This window comes from Halichoerus grypus, chromosome 11, assembly GCF_964656455.1.
Source record: "Halichoerus grypus chromosome 11, mHalGry1.hap1.1, whole genome shotgun sequence".
Taxonomy (NCBI): domain Eukaryota; kingdom Metazoa; phylum Chordata; class Mammalia; order Carnivora; family Phocidae; genus Halichoerus; species Halichoerus grypus.
In genome coordinates this window covers 103435552-103451625 of record NC_135722.1, presented here as the reverse complement: position 1 = coordinate 103451625, position 16074 = coordinate 103435552, and the positions used below count along the sequence as shown (strand labels likewise).

The 16074-nt window shown below is 38.5% G+C and overlaps 2 protein-coding genes across 2 annotated transcripts in view; one reads left to right on the top strand and one right to left on the bottom strand.

Moving 5' to 3' along the window:
• LOC118544906 (uncharacterized) overlaps positions 1-10495 on the top strand; it is a 36555-nt gene extending 26060 nt beyond the window's left edge. Inside the window, exon 20 of the mRNA XM_078059011.1 lies at positions 9968-10495. Coding sequence (XP_077915137.1) covers positions 9968-9979 — 12 coding nt within the window. The 3' untranslated portion in view covers positions 9980-10495. The remainder of the gene's footprint in view (positions 1-9967) is intronic.
• BTG4 (BTG anti-proliferation factor 4) lies at positions 7048-12711 on the bottom strand. Its single transcript, XM_036106864.2, has 4 exons — positions 11055-12711; positions 10475-10612; positions 9689-9887; positions 7048-7937 (listed from the first exon to the last, which is right to left on the bottom strand). Exons 1-4 carry the CDS (start codon positions 11225-11227, stop codon positions 7755-7757), a joined length of 693 nt encoding a protein of 230 aa, XP_035962757.1. The 5' UTR covers positions 11228-12711; the 3' UTR covers positions 7048-7754.
• Positions 12712-16074: the final 3363 nt, after the last annotated feature.

Sequence of the window (16074 nt, the reverse complement as noted above, 5' to 3'; positions counted from 1 at the left end):
AAATGCACTCCTCACAAATCGTCCAAAGTGAACATTTCCGTGTAACCAACATCAAGAAAGACAACATCACCAGTCTCCCAGAAGTCCCCCATGTCCCCTCCATCCGGTCATTGGCCCCCCGAGAATAACCACTATCCTGACTTCAGACATCATCAACTGTTTTTGTTTATTCATGAACTTCACATAAACAGAATGATAAATTATGAATTACTTTATCATTCCTTTTGTTCAGCATCATGTTTGTAAGGTCTATACATATTGTTGCATGTAGTTGTAGTTTGCTGATTGTCTTTGCTATAAAACATTCCATTGTGTGGATATATCAACATTTATTCTTTCCACTACTAATATTAGTGCCTGTGGGTATTTTCCAGTTTGGGGTTATTATAAATAGTCTTGTGCACCTTTTAGTGACTATATGTGGCTGTACCAAATAGATATTACTTAGAACTGGAAATTCTGGGTCTTAAGGGGTGGATGGTTCTCTCCTTAGCAGATACTATCAACGGGACTTCCAAAGTGATTGTATGAATATAGACTGCCACCAGAAGGGAGTAAGGGTTCTGGTCACTCTCCATTTTTATCAACACTTAGAATGTTCCATCTTTTTTATTTTATGCATTCTTCTGGGTACGTGGTTTTAACTTGCACTTTCCTGATGGCCTCTGAAACTGGGCACCGTCCATGTGTTTATACACCATTTGAGTGTCTTCTCTTGAGAAGTGCCAGTCAAGTATTTGCCGATTTTTCATTGGATTCCCAATTTAATTGATTTGTAGGAATTCTTTATTCTGCAACTATTTTTCCTCATTCTGTAGATTGTCTTTTTATGAAAATAACTACATATAATATTTCTTTTTCTGCTTCATTTTTTGATCTAGAAAGAAAATGGTGATCTCATTTCAGTCTGCAGTTTAAAAGATGTTAAATATGGAAATATGATATCTAATAAGGTTAATAAGAGAATTTTTTAAATACCTGTAACATTGATGTGTCAATCACATAAATGTATACCTTAACCTTGGGTGGATATATAACAGAGGTTAATATTTGGCACAGAGGATAACATGCATACAATGGGACTAAGAAATCATTAGATCACATATTTTATTAAAATATTCATTATTTAGAGATACTGACTGAACCTCTTTCTAGAAATGTAAATTTGCATATATTGTCATTTATCAGGCTGATTAACTTATCTGAAATTGTCTGCTACTGAATCACACAAAGTAGTTAGATATATTTGCACAATATTTGGTGATCTGGAATGAGAATTTAGAGATCTGGCAATAAGATTCAGGCCATGTGGCCTGCACAGAATTCCCTGTGGAAGCTCCGGTTGGAACACTTCAGAGAAATAAACAGTCATCTGAAACAAGTTTGAGTGCTGCTCAGGAGAGACACAACCATCTCATGAATTCAATGGAAGCCAAAACATTTTTCTTCAAATACAAACTTCAAATCAAAAGCCAGCTCAAATGACAAACCCAATGCCAGCAATTCAAGCTGCTTCTCACATGGATAATTCTCTGTATTATACTCCAAGATGAGTAGCAGAAGGGATTTTTGTTTTTTACATAACAATTGTTATTGAGTCTTTCAAGCAAAGCAACAAAGAAAGACTAGTCAAGAAAACTTGACAAACATTATGTGTGTGGATGATGAATGGTAACTAGCGAATTCAGTATCCACATCATATTCAAAAGCTTTAGCACTATGCATCTTTTGTCATAATGATGAGATGTCCATACTCAACTGAGGATTTCACTCTAAATCCAACCAAAATACTAATGCTCAATTACTTTAGGGAAAATAAATTATAACTAAAAACACTGGACGACTGTGAAGACAAAAAGATTTACAATTCAGGTTTAACAAAGAGTTTTAAATCCAGCCATGAGGAGATCTCAGATTCAATTCACTACACTGCCATCTTACGCAGATGCTGAGTCCTCATTTCTTTGCTGCTAGAGGTTGACCACTTCATCATCTTAAATAATCACTCAGTTTAAAACACTAGCCAACAGCTAAAGTAAGTACCAAATTTGTCAGCCTTAAAACTGTTTCATTAGTTACTGGCTCAATTAAAACTCCCTGCTCCCTTCCTAGCACAGATACCAATAAAATGTAGTTGCCCTGAGAATGGACTATGAGATACCCATTCTCCTGTCTCTTCCATGAACTGGGAATTCATAAACAAAGAACAACCCCCAAATCAAAGCAGAGTAACTTCATAAGATTAAAGATGTCTCCAGTACTTTTAGAAGAAGGTAAATCTTAGTTAGATATGATAAATACTGAGTGTGTATCCTCAAGAACTTTAGCTATTCACATAAATTATGAGATGCATTTCCCAAAAAGCAGAGTGAAATTAATTAAGCCAGACACACAAGACTATTTAGAGTCATTAGGCCAAGAGGTGGCAAAGAAAAAGTCATGCAGAAATTAAAGATCTTTCTTCTGTATCCCTCATTCTCGGCTGAGTGAGGCACCTGCCAAAACATGATCCCATTAGCTTCCTGGCTAACTTCTTGAGCCTTCCATCTGATCCCATTATTAATATACTAACAGCTGCAGGCTTTTGGTAAGCACATGCTCTTTAATGGAAATGCCACAGATTACAAGGCAGAGATCATGATCTCTTTTCTGCTGCATTTTGTGCTGTTATTGCTGTTTCTGTTTAAAATTGTTTTTAAAATTATTCTTTTATTTCAAAAGTGGTACACAGACTTCTGCTTCCAGGAAATGGAGTAGGCATACCTTTCCCTACTCCTTCCACCAAGTAGAACTAAAATTCTTGGACATTATGTGTTAAAACAAGAAGATTCTGAAAGTAGAGAAGAGAATAGACAAGCCAAGGACCTCAAAACCCAAGGCAGGAAGTGGTGGTAATTCCAGATATTCTCTTATTCCCTCATGTATTCTAGACTTGGAAATGAAAAAACCAGCAATCCATAAACACCAATGGGCACAGAACCAAAAAGCTCCCCTAAAGCATGCTCTCTAGCAAAAGGACTGAGAAAAGGGCAGCTTAGGGGCGCCTGGGTGGCTCAGTCAGTTAAGCAACCAGCTCTTGATTTCAGCTCAGGTCATGATCACAGGGTCGTTGAGATTGAGCCCTGCATAGGGCTCTGCACTCAGCGGGGCATCTGCTTGAGATTCTCTCCCTCTGCCCCTCCCCCCCCCACTCTCTCTCTCAAATAAATAAATCTTAAAAAGTGGGGTGGGACAGCATAGCAAGACAGAAAACCTTTAAACAGCAACTGCTTTACTCCAGCCAAGCAACACAGGAAGAAAAACAACAACAACCCTGACTCCACCCACATCAGCAAAAGTTGAGTGAGAAGTCTAAACTTCCACCTTGCCAGGCTATATAATTAGGCATCCCAACCTCGTCCTGGGATGTTGTCAGAGAAGACCATGCAGAGAGCTAGGAATCTTCATCTTTTCATCCCTGCAAGGCAGTTACAAATCCCCCTTCTCTTCAGTGTCAGGGCAGACCACATGGGGAATCCGGACATCTACCAACATATGGTAGTAGAGTCCCCTCCCTCCCACCTCCCCGCTCGAGTGGTATCAGCAAAGGCCACGTGGAGAGTCAGGACTTCTCCCACTGCCCGTCGGTAATGAGGCCACCCTCAGCAAAGTGTTCCTGCAAGCCACGTGAGGAGCTTGAACTCTCATACCTGTCCAGCAGGTACGAGCAACCCCTTCCTTAGGTAGCAGTGGAGAGCAAGTGGGGAACCTGGACTTTTAGCTACCACCAGGCAGAAACAAGGCAGCACCACCACCCCCCACTCCCCTCTCCCACCACCAGTGGAATGGTGTCAAAGGAAATCAGCTAAAACAAAGTTTAAATAGGATCCCAAGTCTTACGATGTCACAAAATGTACAGGTTTCAGGCAAAAATCATTTATCATAGTAAGAACCAGAAAGATTTTAAAAAACTGCGTGAAAAAAGGCAATAAACAGGTGCCAACACCGAGATGACAAAGATATTAGAGTTATAGGAAAAAATTTAAAGAAGCCATCACAAAAATGCTTCAACAAACAATTATGGACATGCTTGAGATAAATGAAAAAATGGAAAATCTCAAGAAAAAAAAAACCCATAAAGTCACAGAAGAAGAAAGAGAAGACAAAGAAATCCAATGAACATTTTAGAACTGAAAAATATAAAAGCCAAAATAAAAAGTTCACTCAATGGGCTCAACAGTAAAATAGAAGGGACAGAGATGGGGAAAGTCAGTGGATTTTTAGACAGAATGATAGAAATTACCAAATCTGAACAGCAGAGTGGGGAAAAGACAGAAGAAATGAATGTGTAGAGCCGCAGGGACCTGTGACACTATAACAAATGACCTAGCATTCGAGTCATCAGACTCTCAGGAGGAGAAGACAAAGAGGGCAGACTATACAAGTAGTCAAAGAAAGAATGGCTGAAAACTCTCCAAATTTGGAAAGAAGCAAATCTACAGATTCAAGGAGCTGAATGAATCCCAAGCACGATAAATAAATTAAAAAAAAAAAAATCCACACCAAGACACATCATAATTAAACTTCCAAAAACTAAAAGCAAAGAAAAAAATCTTGAAAGCAGCCAGGAAAAAAAAAAAAAAAAGACAGCTATAGAGTTAAAAATGTGAATCACAGCAGATTTCTCATTAGAAGCCATAGAAACTAGAAGAGGCACTACGTTTTTCTAGTCCTGAAAGAAAAAAAGGATAAATCCAGAACCCCAAAGTCTGGCACAAACATGGGGAAAGGAGATCACTCATGCATTGCTTGTGGCAATATGAAATGGTACAGCCACTCTGTAAGACAGTTTGGCAGTTTCTTAAAAAAACTAAACACGCAACTACCATATGACCCAGCAATTACTCTCTCAGGCATTTATCCCAGAGAAATAAAAATTTATGCTCACACATTGTGTATATATGAATGTTTATAGCAGTTTTATTCATCATCCCTCAAACTAGAAACAACCCAGTTGTCATTCTTCAACATATAAATGGTTAAACAAATTGTGGTATATCTGTTCCATGGAAGACTACTCAGCCATATAAGGAACAAAATACAGCTTCGTGCAACAATCTGGATGAATCTCTGGAGAACTAGGCTTTAGTGAAAAAAAAAAGCCAATCCCAAAAGGTAGCCTATAGTAGGATTCCATTTATAACATTCTGGAGACGGCAAAATTACAGAAATGGGGGATAAGAGTTTAGTGGGTGTCAGGGGGTTGAGGAAGGGCTGGGAGTGGGAGGAAGTGGGTGTGGCCATAAAAGGGGACGATGGAAATGTTCTGTATCCCAACCGCATCGTGTCAATATCTCTTTGTAATATTATAGTATCGTTTTGCAAAATGTTACCATTGGTGAAAACTAGGTAAAGAGTACACAGGGTCTCTCTACCTTTTAAAAGCATGTGAATCAATAGCTCTCTCAAAAAGTTTTATTTTTTAAAGAAGAAAAAAAGTGGTACATACTCATAGAAAATTTCAAAATCCAGATTAGGAAGATCTAATTTGGTTATTATACTTATATTCTAATAGACACAGTATTCTTTTATTTGGGGGTTTTTCAACTGTATTGATCACTTTTAATCAAAGCAAGAAATATATAGTTCATTAAATTTTCCCCTATACCCTTGTCTCAGGGCCACATGGGAAGCTTTAAAAAATTACACAGGGCTCTAAAGCTCATGGATGGCTCCCTCTGGGCCAGTCGTCAATCGTGGTGGAATTGATTTCTTTTTGAGTCCCCACTTGGAACAATTTGTTTTAATGGTTATGTCTGGTACTGTGTGCACAGAATTTTGATGTCATCCGTGCATCCAAATAAGAATATGGTGACTCATTAGCGAGGTCCATCATGGCATGGATCACAGAAGTGGTAATATACATGCCACAGATTTATCCTCTCTGTTGGCTGGAAGTAGTTTTGTTTTTTGGTTTTTAAAAAAAAAAACCTCACACACTTCAAGAGACAATTGTTCATAAAATCCTCTGTGCAAAGGTTCTTAGAAACCCATTCTTCTATGACATCTAAGTATTATGTTGTTTTTACATATAGTAACTATTTTATACAGTTTTCACTTTCTAGTCACACTATACATGGGAATAACTCCTACAGAGAGTTGCTCATTGAAATCCAAAATATCATTATGGCACTAAGAAACAGGTAAGAAACGAAGACTAAACAGGACTGAGAATAAAACTGGCAGAAGGAAGACAAGATAATCATGGTTTAAAAAAAATGAAAGATACTAAAGCAATCAGATAAATAGTTATGACAGAAACAAAGAAATGATCCAGCATCTGGAGAGTTGGTATCCCTAAAATGGATGGACAGATGAAGTATTAAAATATTGTAGATTGCTCTAGAAAAATAAAATCTGCAGATCAGAAAGGAACACAATATTTTGGAAGAAACTGGTAGAATGACTGACACATGGACAAAGACTTCCAGTATAAAGAAAAGGTTTTCAGACTGGCAGGCAAAGGAAGTCACCTAAGAAAGTAAAACTCATGTTGGTGTGAGTGGCGGGGATTTGGGGAAATCAAACTGGTCTCCAATTTCTCCACAGTATCGTCCCAAAAACAGTTTCATGTGAGGTCTATGAAATTGTAAGAGGAAGAAAGCATGACCTAAGATTTTAATACTCACTTAACTGGTCCTTGGGGGAAAAAATTAAGAATGCTTATTTCTGCAGCTTGCATAGCGACAAATACTACCGTATAAAATTGAAAAACAAAGTTTTAAAGATAAGTTTCCAGCTTCCTAGTGTTTAACTCCAGGGAAATCTTTCAGGGAATAAAATACTTTGTGGTAGAAAAATTTATGAATATTTCACCTTAGGTATCTTTGTTTTGCTAAGATACTTGAATTTAATTTTTAATTTTAGTTACTTGTTTAGCTCCTATCATATGGTTTTTCTTATTAAATTGTGTATCAGTTCTTACATCTGTATACATATATAGCATGACTGTAAAAATGGTCACCATTTAATGTTAATAATGATAGTTTCTGGATGGATGGTAGGGATTTTTTTTCTTGGTGGTACATTTTTTTGCTTAGCTTAATTTTTTTTTAAGTTTTTAATTTTAATTCCATTAGCCTGAATCCTTATAATGGACAGGTGTCACTGTTATAAAATAAGTCATAATTAAGTCTATTAAGAGGTTTAGAAATAGATCAAAATTTTAAAAAGACACACAAACAAGGGAATTTTGTATCTTAAAGAGTAATTTTAAAACAAACTCCTAGTGGCCTTGTGAAATAGAGCAGCAATGATGGGTAAGAGAGTGCGGCCAGGAGACCGTATCATGGGGATCACACTTCCCCAGGTGAAGGTCTACCTGCCTTAATGGCTAATGAAGAAACACAAACTTTCAAAGCTTTCTTGCAAAACACCGAACAAGAAAAGGTATTAAAAACATAGTACGTTTATTTAAACTGTTACTTTTCATAATTCATTGAATCTTATCACAGGTCAATATCTTCATTCTATTACCTTACTGAATACATTCATTAGTGTTACATAAAACTTCACATAAAATTAAGGAAGAGTTAAAAGTACAGCTAAGAACATAGTCATGATCTGTGTGAGAGGATTCACCATTATGCCACCCTAGTCCCTGATGGGATTACTTTTTCTGTTTCATGGGCCTCTCAACCTTAAACTCCCTTTTGTTTTAAAGAAAATGAAGCAGCTCCTCTGAGCTCTATCCCACCGAGTGCCCAGCCACTGCATTATCGGTTCATGTTGACCCAGTGGTACCTGTCCACCCGGGGGATAGCAGCAGGCCTCGGACCCTTGGGATTTTTATGCAATGCATGATAAGTGTTCCCTAGGAGGCCCACACGGCCATCTGCCATATTCTTTTTGCGGGAGACATGGAACCAAGATTGAAAGGGCTGTTTCAAGTTTTCAACCTGGAAAAAAAAATAAATAAAAAAGAAGGTATGAAGATCATCTCTAAAGTAAGAAGCTAGACCGAAATACTAAACACAAACCCATAACTTAGAAGCTAAGCCTTTAAAAAGCATAGAGAGTACAAATGAATAGAAATCAAAGCAGATGATGATCCTTGGAAAATTGTCTAGCATGGGGGGAGGGGTGGTAATAAAGTCATGTCATACCTTTTAACAAAATTAAATCTTTAATCCAACTAAAATACTTAAAAACACATCTTCAAATTTGTGTATATTCTTGGGTTCTCTTCTACCCCACCCCTCCCCTCACTGGCTTAACCCAAAACTGTCTAATCATAACCTCTAGGGCTGAGGTCTAGAAATATCCATTTTCAACATCCCAAATGACCAATACAGATGTTTTGCAGACCACACTCTGAAAAGATATTGTTCTACAAGTGTATGGCTGACTGTAGATCTGATCCCTAGATGGAAGAAAATCTTTCTAAGCCTAAGAATAGAATTAAAGGTATATATGTCATTACATGGTTTTAAACTTTTATACATGGAGAACTATATAATAAACTGTCGAGTTTAGTTTCCAAACTACCAGAATAAATATTTGCCAGTAATATAAAAAGGGGTTAAAATATTTCTAACCTTTGAAGAGCCTGTACTAATAATATATTAAGACCTCAAATGGTAAATGGGTAAAGAAAAAATTCATAAGACAGTAAGTACCCAAAACATTTGGGCACGTGGAGAGTTGGGTTTCTTTAATGCTTAAATTAATAGTCTATAACAGCGTCTTTAGCAAATTATGTATTTTTAAATGAGAATAACCAATTTTAGGAAAAATGATAAAACAGACACTTTCACATGGAGCTGGTTAGAGTACAAATAAATAAAACCTCCCTAGATGGTACTTTGGCCATATCCTATCACCCAGTAATTCCAAGTCTGAGGATCAAGTCTCCAGAAATAACTTAAAATTCAGTCATCTCTACAAGTTATCAGCTTTTTTTATATCACAACAATGTGAAAATCTAGATGATCGCCAGTAATAGATTAAATACATTACAAGGGAAAAAGTAAGTATTAAAATGTTAAGTATTTAAATTGTCTTAACATGCATAAAGGATTAATTTCAAAAAACATAGAAACAAGTATATACATAACAGTATCAATAGAGAGTCTGTCTAGATCAGTGTTTTTCACATTGAGGGTTGCCACTATTTCTGGGTCATGAAATCCATTTAGGTGGTTGAAATCAATTTAATTTAATAGAAAATATGGAGGGCATTATGCCAAGTAAGGATGAGTATTGTTTCATGAAACTTATTTCTGACATATAAATATACATATCTTTCTAGGAGTTGTGGCTAAAATATATTTTATTATTTTTAGAAAAACTGTTCTTGTGGTGGGATTACAGACCTTTGATCATTTCTTAATATTCCAGATTTTCTACAAATGGTATGTTATTTTCTGCTGGCAAGAAAGCCCACTAATTTTAATATTTAATCAGGAAGGAATTTGGATGAAAGGAAACTTGTGTTCAAATACTACACAGAAAAACAGTCTTACAGAAGACTCTAGCTCCTGAGCACTCAGCCAAGTAGAGAAACTACATATAGAAGAAAAAACTTTTCCAAAATGTTATTGTGATTTTAATCTTTACAGTTTTTTCTGTTTTCCACTTTTACAGTGAATAAATTCTTTTTAGAATTAGAATGGGGGGAAGCGTAGAGAAGAACTGGAACACACTTCACCTGGTAAATACTCTTTGGATTGCTCACTTTAGGAATGATCTGAGGTTCTTTGTTACAACTTTCTTCATCAGAGGAAATGCCAGAGGAGTGGTCTAAAGTGGCTCTATTAACAGCACAGCTGATCCGTTGGGAAAGCTCCCATTCCTCCCACCTGCCTTTAAAAGAAGCAATTGTAAATGGGTGATTTTTCTCACCATACCTAAGTGGGAAAAGAAAATAAAGTATTCATTAGGGATTCAAAATTTCACAAGTTGTTTTTATCTCTACTCTTTTCTACAGACCACTCACTAATCTGCAAAAAGTTATTTTAAACAACAAATGGAAATGGTTTGACGGCAAAGCAAGTTAAGAGACATTGTGACCTTCAGCTACCACAGGGTGGTAATTAATGGGGGTTATTCTGTAAGCGCTCTCGGTGAATTTTTCAGAAAAAGACAAGAACTAGTTTCTTTCAGTTCAGCTAAAGGACTGCATTGCAACTTCTCTGCCCTTTGATACTGCCTATAATCCTTAGACGTTATTATCTACGGTTGGCAATGAAGTGCAGGGATTAAAGTCAGATTTCAAATACTATGTAAAGTCTTTGTGCTTCCAGGCCATCCGCTCCTAATGGAAGTTTGTGCGAATCAAGTTTGCATCCGAAACCTTAACCGGCCAGGGCCCTCGGCCTGCTAACCACTAACGCAGGGCTGTGGCGCATCATCTCTCACAAAGGTGTACAGAACTGACTATGTAACCAAGGTTCCCGGGGGTCACAGGCACACCCCCTCCCGTGAGATTACTCACCTACAGCACACTTCAAAGGGATCTACCCATAGGGTCATCTCCTTTGGAAGTCCCAGGTGAGAAAAATCCACTTTACTTTCAGCACAAGCCCTTTCTAGAATGGGATCTTTATTCTGAATATTATTTATCCTGATACACCTTTAAAAAGCAAGGAAAGGGAAACAAAGATGGGGTGACAGGCGCCTTAGTAGAAGAATCATGTGATGGGCAAACGGCTCACCCGCGACCCCTGCCCCGTCCCCGCCCTCCACGGCTCTATGGGTAGAACCATCGACTTTTTACACAGCTACTCAGAATGTGAGTTGCACCACTAAGCCCCACAATTAGTGTGACGAATGTTCTCTGCTTAATCCACCTCACATAAGGGGGTTTGCCCTGTAAGTCTTCAACTATAATTGAAGCTACATAGTTTTCAACTACGCACTGCCAACTGCTGAATCTCTTTCTTTCAAGCCCACGTTCAAATCCATTTGAGCCCATAAAACTTATGTTACTCAGACTCTGCCGACAGAATCCCTGCCAACGGCGATCACTCGCTGGTGACTTCCTTCCCTTTGCCATCCTACACGCCGGCTCTCACCTGAAGGCTTGCCCTTTGGAAGGGAAGTCCGAGTGCCAGTGACTTCGGTAGGTTTCAAACAAGATCGTCATCAGCTTTTCTGCGAAGTCTTTTACTTGCTGTTTACTCAATTTGTCATGTTTTTTCACCAGTCTTGTGACAAAGAAAACTGCTGTTGCAATTTCATCCCTCATGATTCAAGAGAAAGGAGGAAGTCTGCAACCATTAAAAGGAAGCAAGAATAAATTAAATAGAAACAGGGTCACACTGGTTATCAACATGTAATTGCCATTGGGAAGTTTTATAGACCTTACGTTTAAAATAGAAATCGTTTGCTAGTCCTTCATGAACGAAATAAGCGCATCGATACTATCAATTAACAAAACAGCCAGGAGCACCAATTCCTCAACTAGTCAGTTTTTAATATTTTCAAAGAAAAAAAGACCCGCTTTTCAAAACTTTAGTACACTTAAGCAACAAATGAAACACCACTATGCAACTTAAGTCAAAAAAGGGGAGGGGGGCCTGGGTGGCTCAGTCTGTTAAGCGTCTGCCTTGGGTTCAGATCATGATCCCGGGGTCCTGGGATCGAGCCTCGCATCGGGCTCCCCGCTCAGCGGGGGGCCTGCTTCTCCCTCTCCCTCTGTCTGTTGCTCCGCCTACTTGTGCTCTCTCTCTCTCTGTTAAATAAACAAAATCTTTTAATAAAAAAAAAAGCCCTGATACAAGACAGTAAATTATACCCAAGCAATGCTTTTTAAAAACATGTTTACAGAGAGCAAAACATTTCAGGATATAGTAGTTCTAAAATGTGGCTCTCAGGTCACATGCTTTAAGTAAAAGTTAAAGTTAATCAAATATACATGATACTTGCCAGAAAAAGTGCTTTAGCCCAACAAAAAGTGGGCCAGCGTTAGAAGACACTCTCCCCTACACCTGTTCTGTTAGTTTTAGGCTGAAGTTTATATAAACCTGGGTCCCAGAGCCTGACAGGTGTTTAACCTTACACAGGGGCAGTCCGTTAGGGTAATTAAATAGCTTCTTCCAGGTCCCCATCAGATTGCTCCCTGGTATACGCAGAGTGAGTTCTTTAAAATCTGAACATCTGAAAAAAGATTTTCCACCTGGATTTGTCTCTTCTATTTTGCTATTAAAGTCTTATCTCTTATGACATAGATTGAGAATCAAGCCTTCTCCTTCCATATCCTAATATCCTACATTCCAGTAATTTTGTCTCTAATTGTAACTGTCAACATATTAAAGAATTTTGTCTTGGGTCGTGTATAAAACTTAAGACAACTTTCTTTGAACAATCGTTATGTTGACAACACACATTTTTTGCTAGAATATTTATTTGCAAAATAAGTGGAAAAGATCTTGGAGTTTATCTAATCTCATTGGTTCTCAAAGTGTGGGTCACTGACCACCTCGTTCGGCCCCACTGCGCTGCTTGTTAAAAGTGCAGATGCTTCTAAAGGTGAAGCCTGAGAATCAGTAGATCACAAGTACTTCCAGGTGATTCTTATACCCACTAAAATTTAAGAACCACGGCACCTGACATATAAGTCTTTAAACCCACAGTAAGGGTTCATTCAAGTTCTTCATCAGTGAAAAAGAATTCGTTCTCTTAAAAGGAAGCCCATTTCATTTCTAAAAGGCTCCAAATACCAAGCGGTGCTTCCTCCCTTGGAGGTGCCAATTCCCCCTGATGGAAGCCTTACTTCTCTGGAACTATAGGCTGTAGCTGACGCTCGACCGCATGAAGACACTTCAAATGCCAGTTCTTCAGCCTCTCCTGAGCCTTCTCTTTTGGAGCACTAACCTCAACTTTTAACAGTCCTTCCTATAGACACCTTACTCCAGACGCTTCACCATGCTCGGCGCTCACCTGTGGAGGAGTTCCAGGTATGTCAGTAATGCTCGTTTAAAGTGCGGAGCCCAGGACACACGGTGCCCCGGGTCTGCTCTGCCATTGCAGATGAGAGTGGGACTGTCCCCGCCCTTGCTGCAGATACCGTATTTCTAGAACGCAGCCTCGGGTGGCATTCACCTTGTTGGCATGGCATCCCACCACCGCCTCGCGTTGAACTTGCAAGGAGTCTTTTTCGCTAATGCTATTGGTTTTTTACACCTTTCCCTTCCTGGACAGCTTAAGGTTTAAGAATATGGGCTTCGGAGTTAGACCTGGGTGTGAATTGCAACTTTACGATGCACTGTCTGTGTAGCTTGGAGCAACCTGCTTACCTCCGGAACTTTCCGTTTCTGACCTGTGAAATGGGAGGGACAAGAGTGACCCCCCGGGGTTGTTAACAAGATTACAATCAATAATGCACAAACGCACCTTGTCCAGAGCCTGTCTAGCTGTTGTGACAGGAAGCTGATTAAGAAATCAGCTTAAAATCAAGTGTCATGGGATTGAGTCCCAGTCCTTCATTTACCAGACATTTAGGGAAGTTTCTCAAAATCTCATCTGTAAAAAAGGGGGTAAAACGTGTGCCTATAGCCTTGGAATCAGACTTCCAGAACTGGAACGCTTTGTAGGGTTATGAGAATTAAGTATAAAATGCCTAGAACAGCACCAAATACTCCGTAAATGCTCTGTAAATGATAGATCTTACTACTACTACTATTGTCTTATGAGGTTCTTGTCCAGATTAAATTATAAAATTAGGGTGCCTGCGTGGCTCAGTCATTAAGCATCTGCCTTCGGCTCAGGTCATGATTCCAGGGTCCTGGGATCCAGCCCCGTGTCAGGCTCCCCGCTCAGCAGAGAGTCTGCTTCTCCCTCTCCCACTCCCCCTGCTTGTGTTCCTGCTCTCACTATCTCTCTCTGTCAAATAAATAAATAAAATCTTTTTTAAAAATTATAAAATTATATGAAGTATTTAGCAAAGTGCCCGGCATAAAGTAAGTCCTCAAAAAGTGGTAGCCTTTCTTATTAATAAATAATAAGTTTATATTTATCATTTTATTGTCTTTTCTAATGCTTTGTGGATTAAATGGGGTATAAAACAACTGCATATTATAGTTATACCTGTCATATTTCATTGTGTTAAATTTAGACCATCACTATAAGGAATCAGGATTATGTGTGACCCAATTCTGTCATTCAATAAATTCTCTTATCGTTCTGACTGTTATCTGTAAATTTGGCAAGAATATATCCTGCTACAAGTAATAAACAAGTTGAATAGAACAAAGATCAAGCAGGAGCACCTGGGTAGCTCAGTTGGTTAAGTGTCTGCTTTTGACCCAGGTCATGATCCCAGGGTCCTGGGATCGAGCTCCACATCGGGCTCCTGCTCAGTAAGGAGTCTGCTACTCCCTCATCCTCTACCCCTCTCCCCACTTGTGCCCTCTCTTGCCTTCTCACTCTCTCTCTCTGAAATAAAATCTTTTTTTAAAAAAAGAATAAAGATCAAGCAAACTGCTTTGACAAAATCCAAGTGACTCTAGAATACATTGGAATCTATTCTAGAGAGACTATGTTAGTATTACCATTTTGAAATTTTATATATAGAGAGAGAATAGACTAGGATAGAGAAATACAAATATTTAATGTTGTTATGAACTAAGATTTTCAATATAAGGAAAAAGGGATAAAAGTGTAAAATCAAGGAAATTAAAAATCCTATAATGTTAAATTTGAAATGGTAGTATTAATATGAACTTGAGTTTTTTTTCTAAAAATTTGTGTTTTAGTTCTGTTCACTGAAAGGTCTAGAATTAGTAAGCAATCCTGACATTCATTTTGTGGTCTCTAAATACCACTTCTCACTTAAAAAAAATCCTTGGAGAAATGGTTCATTCCAGTTGTAGTTCAGGTAATATATTAGATGAGCCTGGAATGTATTTTACCAGAAAGCAAAGTTATGCAAAACCAGTGGGTCATGTCAAAAGACATGAGCCTACATGAAGAGCTCCCATTGGCCAAAGATAAGTTATTTTGAACAGTATAATAGATACTGAGGTCCTTCAACCAGTTCCCCTCTTTAGGGTCAATGCAATCATCCCCCAACTGCTGGAACCATCCACAGCTAATGGCTCAAAGCTGCATTTCTCACTGGGACTTACTCTCAGAAACTATCTCACAGTAAAGATATCCTCCCAGGGGTGGCCTGCAGTGCAGCCTTTGGCTAATGTGGGGATACAAAAACCTGGCCCCCTTATAATTCTGAAGAGCCACCCCATCTCCGGAGTTCCCTATAAAATAGACAGAGTCCTCAATTGCAACTGCATCATTGGTCCACCTGTCCCCCTGGCCGGTCCTATCTTTCTCACTCCCTCATGGGTATATCCTCAAGAGGATTCCCTAATAAACCTTCTACATGCAGTTCTCTATCTCACAGTCCGTTTCTAAGGAACCCAGTCTGAGACCGTTTTAAGGAAACAGACTCTAAAATGGAATTTTGGAAATGGATTACTTACCTGCTGGCTGGAGTAAAAACTTCATTGCTAGTGGTAGTAGAATCTGGATATGGATGGCTCCTGGAATGCTGGACCGCTAGAACTTAAAACTTTCACCAGTGCTGAACTGAGATGCAAGATAGATATTATTATTGGAAATACAGCTAGGGTTGCACTGGCTACTGTAATATCTTTGATGCTTAGGAGGTATGAGAAATGATTATCTAAGGACTATGGAAATGGTGGTTGAGCACCTGGATATCAAGTAATGACATAAGTTAATAAGTCTAGCTCAATTCAATATATTAAGTATTTCAGTATCTACTATATGCCCAAAACATATAAAAATAAAATTAGGTTGTGACTAGGACCTTAATGACCTTCTACTTTCACAGTATCTTATTGATTTCAGCTTTCCATGATATATTTCTTATTCCCCTTACTCAATTACAGGGGTTTCCAAACTGCTGTACTTTGGAATCACCTGAATATCTTTTTAAAATACTGATGCCTGAAAAGAGTCTATGCCCAGACATTGTGCTTGAAGGGGGATGGAGTGCAACCAGGGCATCAGGACTTTTAAAAGCTTCCCCAAGTAATTCTAATGGGCAGCGAAGATGGAAGAGCATTAAGA

Excerpts from the sequence above, each read along its gene's own strand:
- BTG4 (XM_036106864.2), bottom strand. The coding sequence starts at position 11,227 with ATGAGGGATGAAATTGCAACAGCAGTTTTCTTTGTCACAAGACTGGTG. Across the intron at positions 10,613-11,054 it reads TCCAAAGGGCAAGCCTTCAG|GTGTATCAGGATAAATAATA; the intron begins GTGAGAGCCGGC and ends TGCTTTTTAAAG. Across the intron at positions 9,888-10,474 it reads CCCTTTGAAGTGTGCTGTAG|GTATGGTGAGAAAAATCACC; the intron begins GTGAGTAATCTC and ends TTTCCCACTTAG.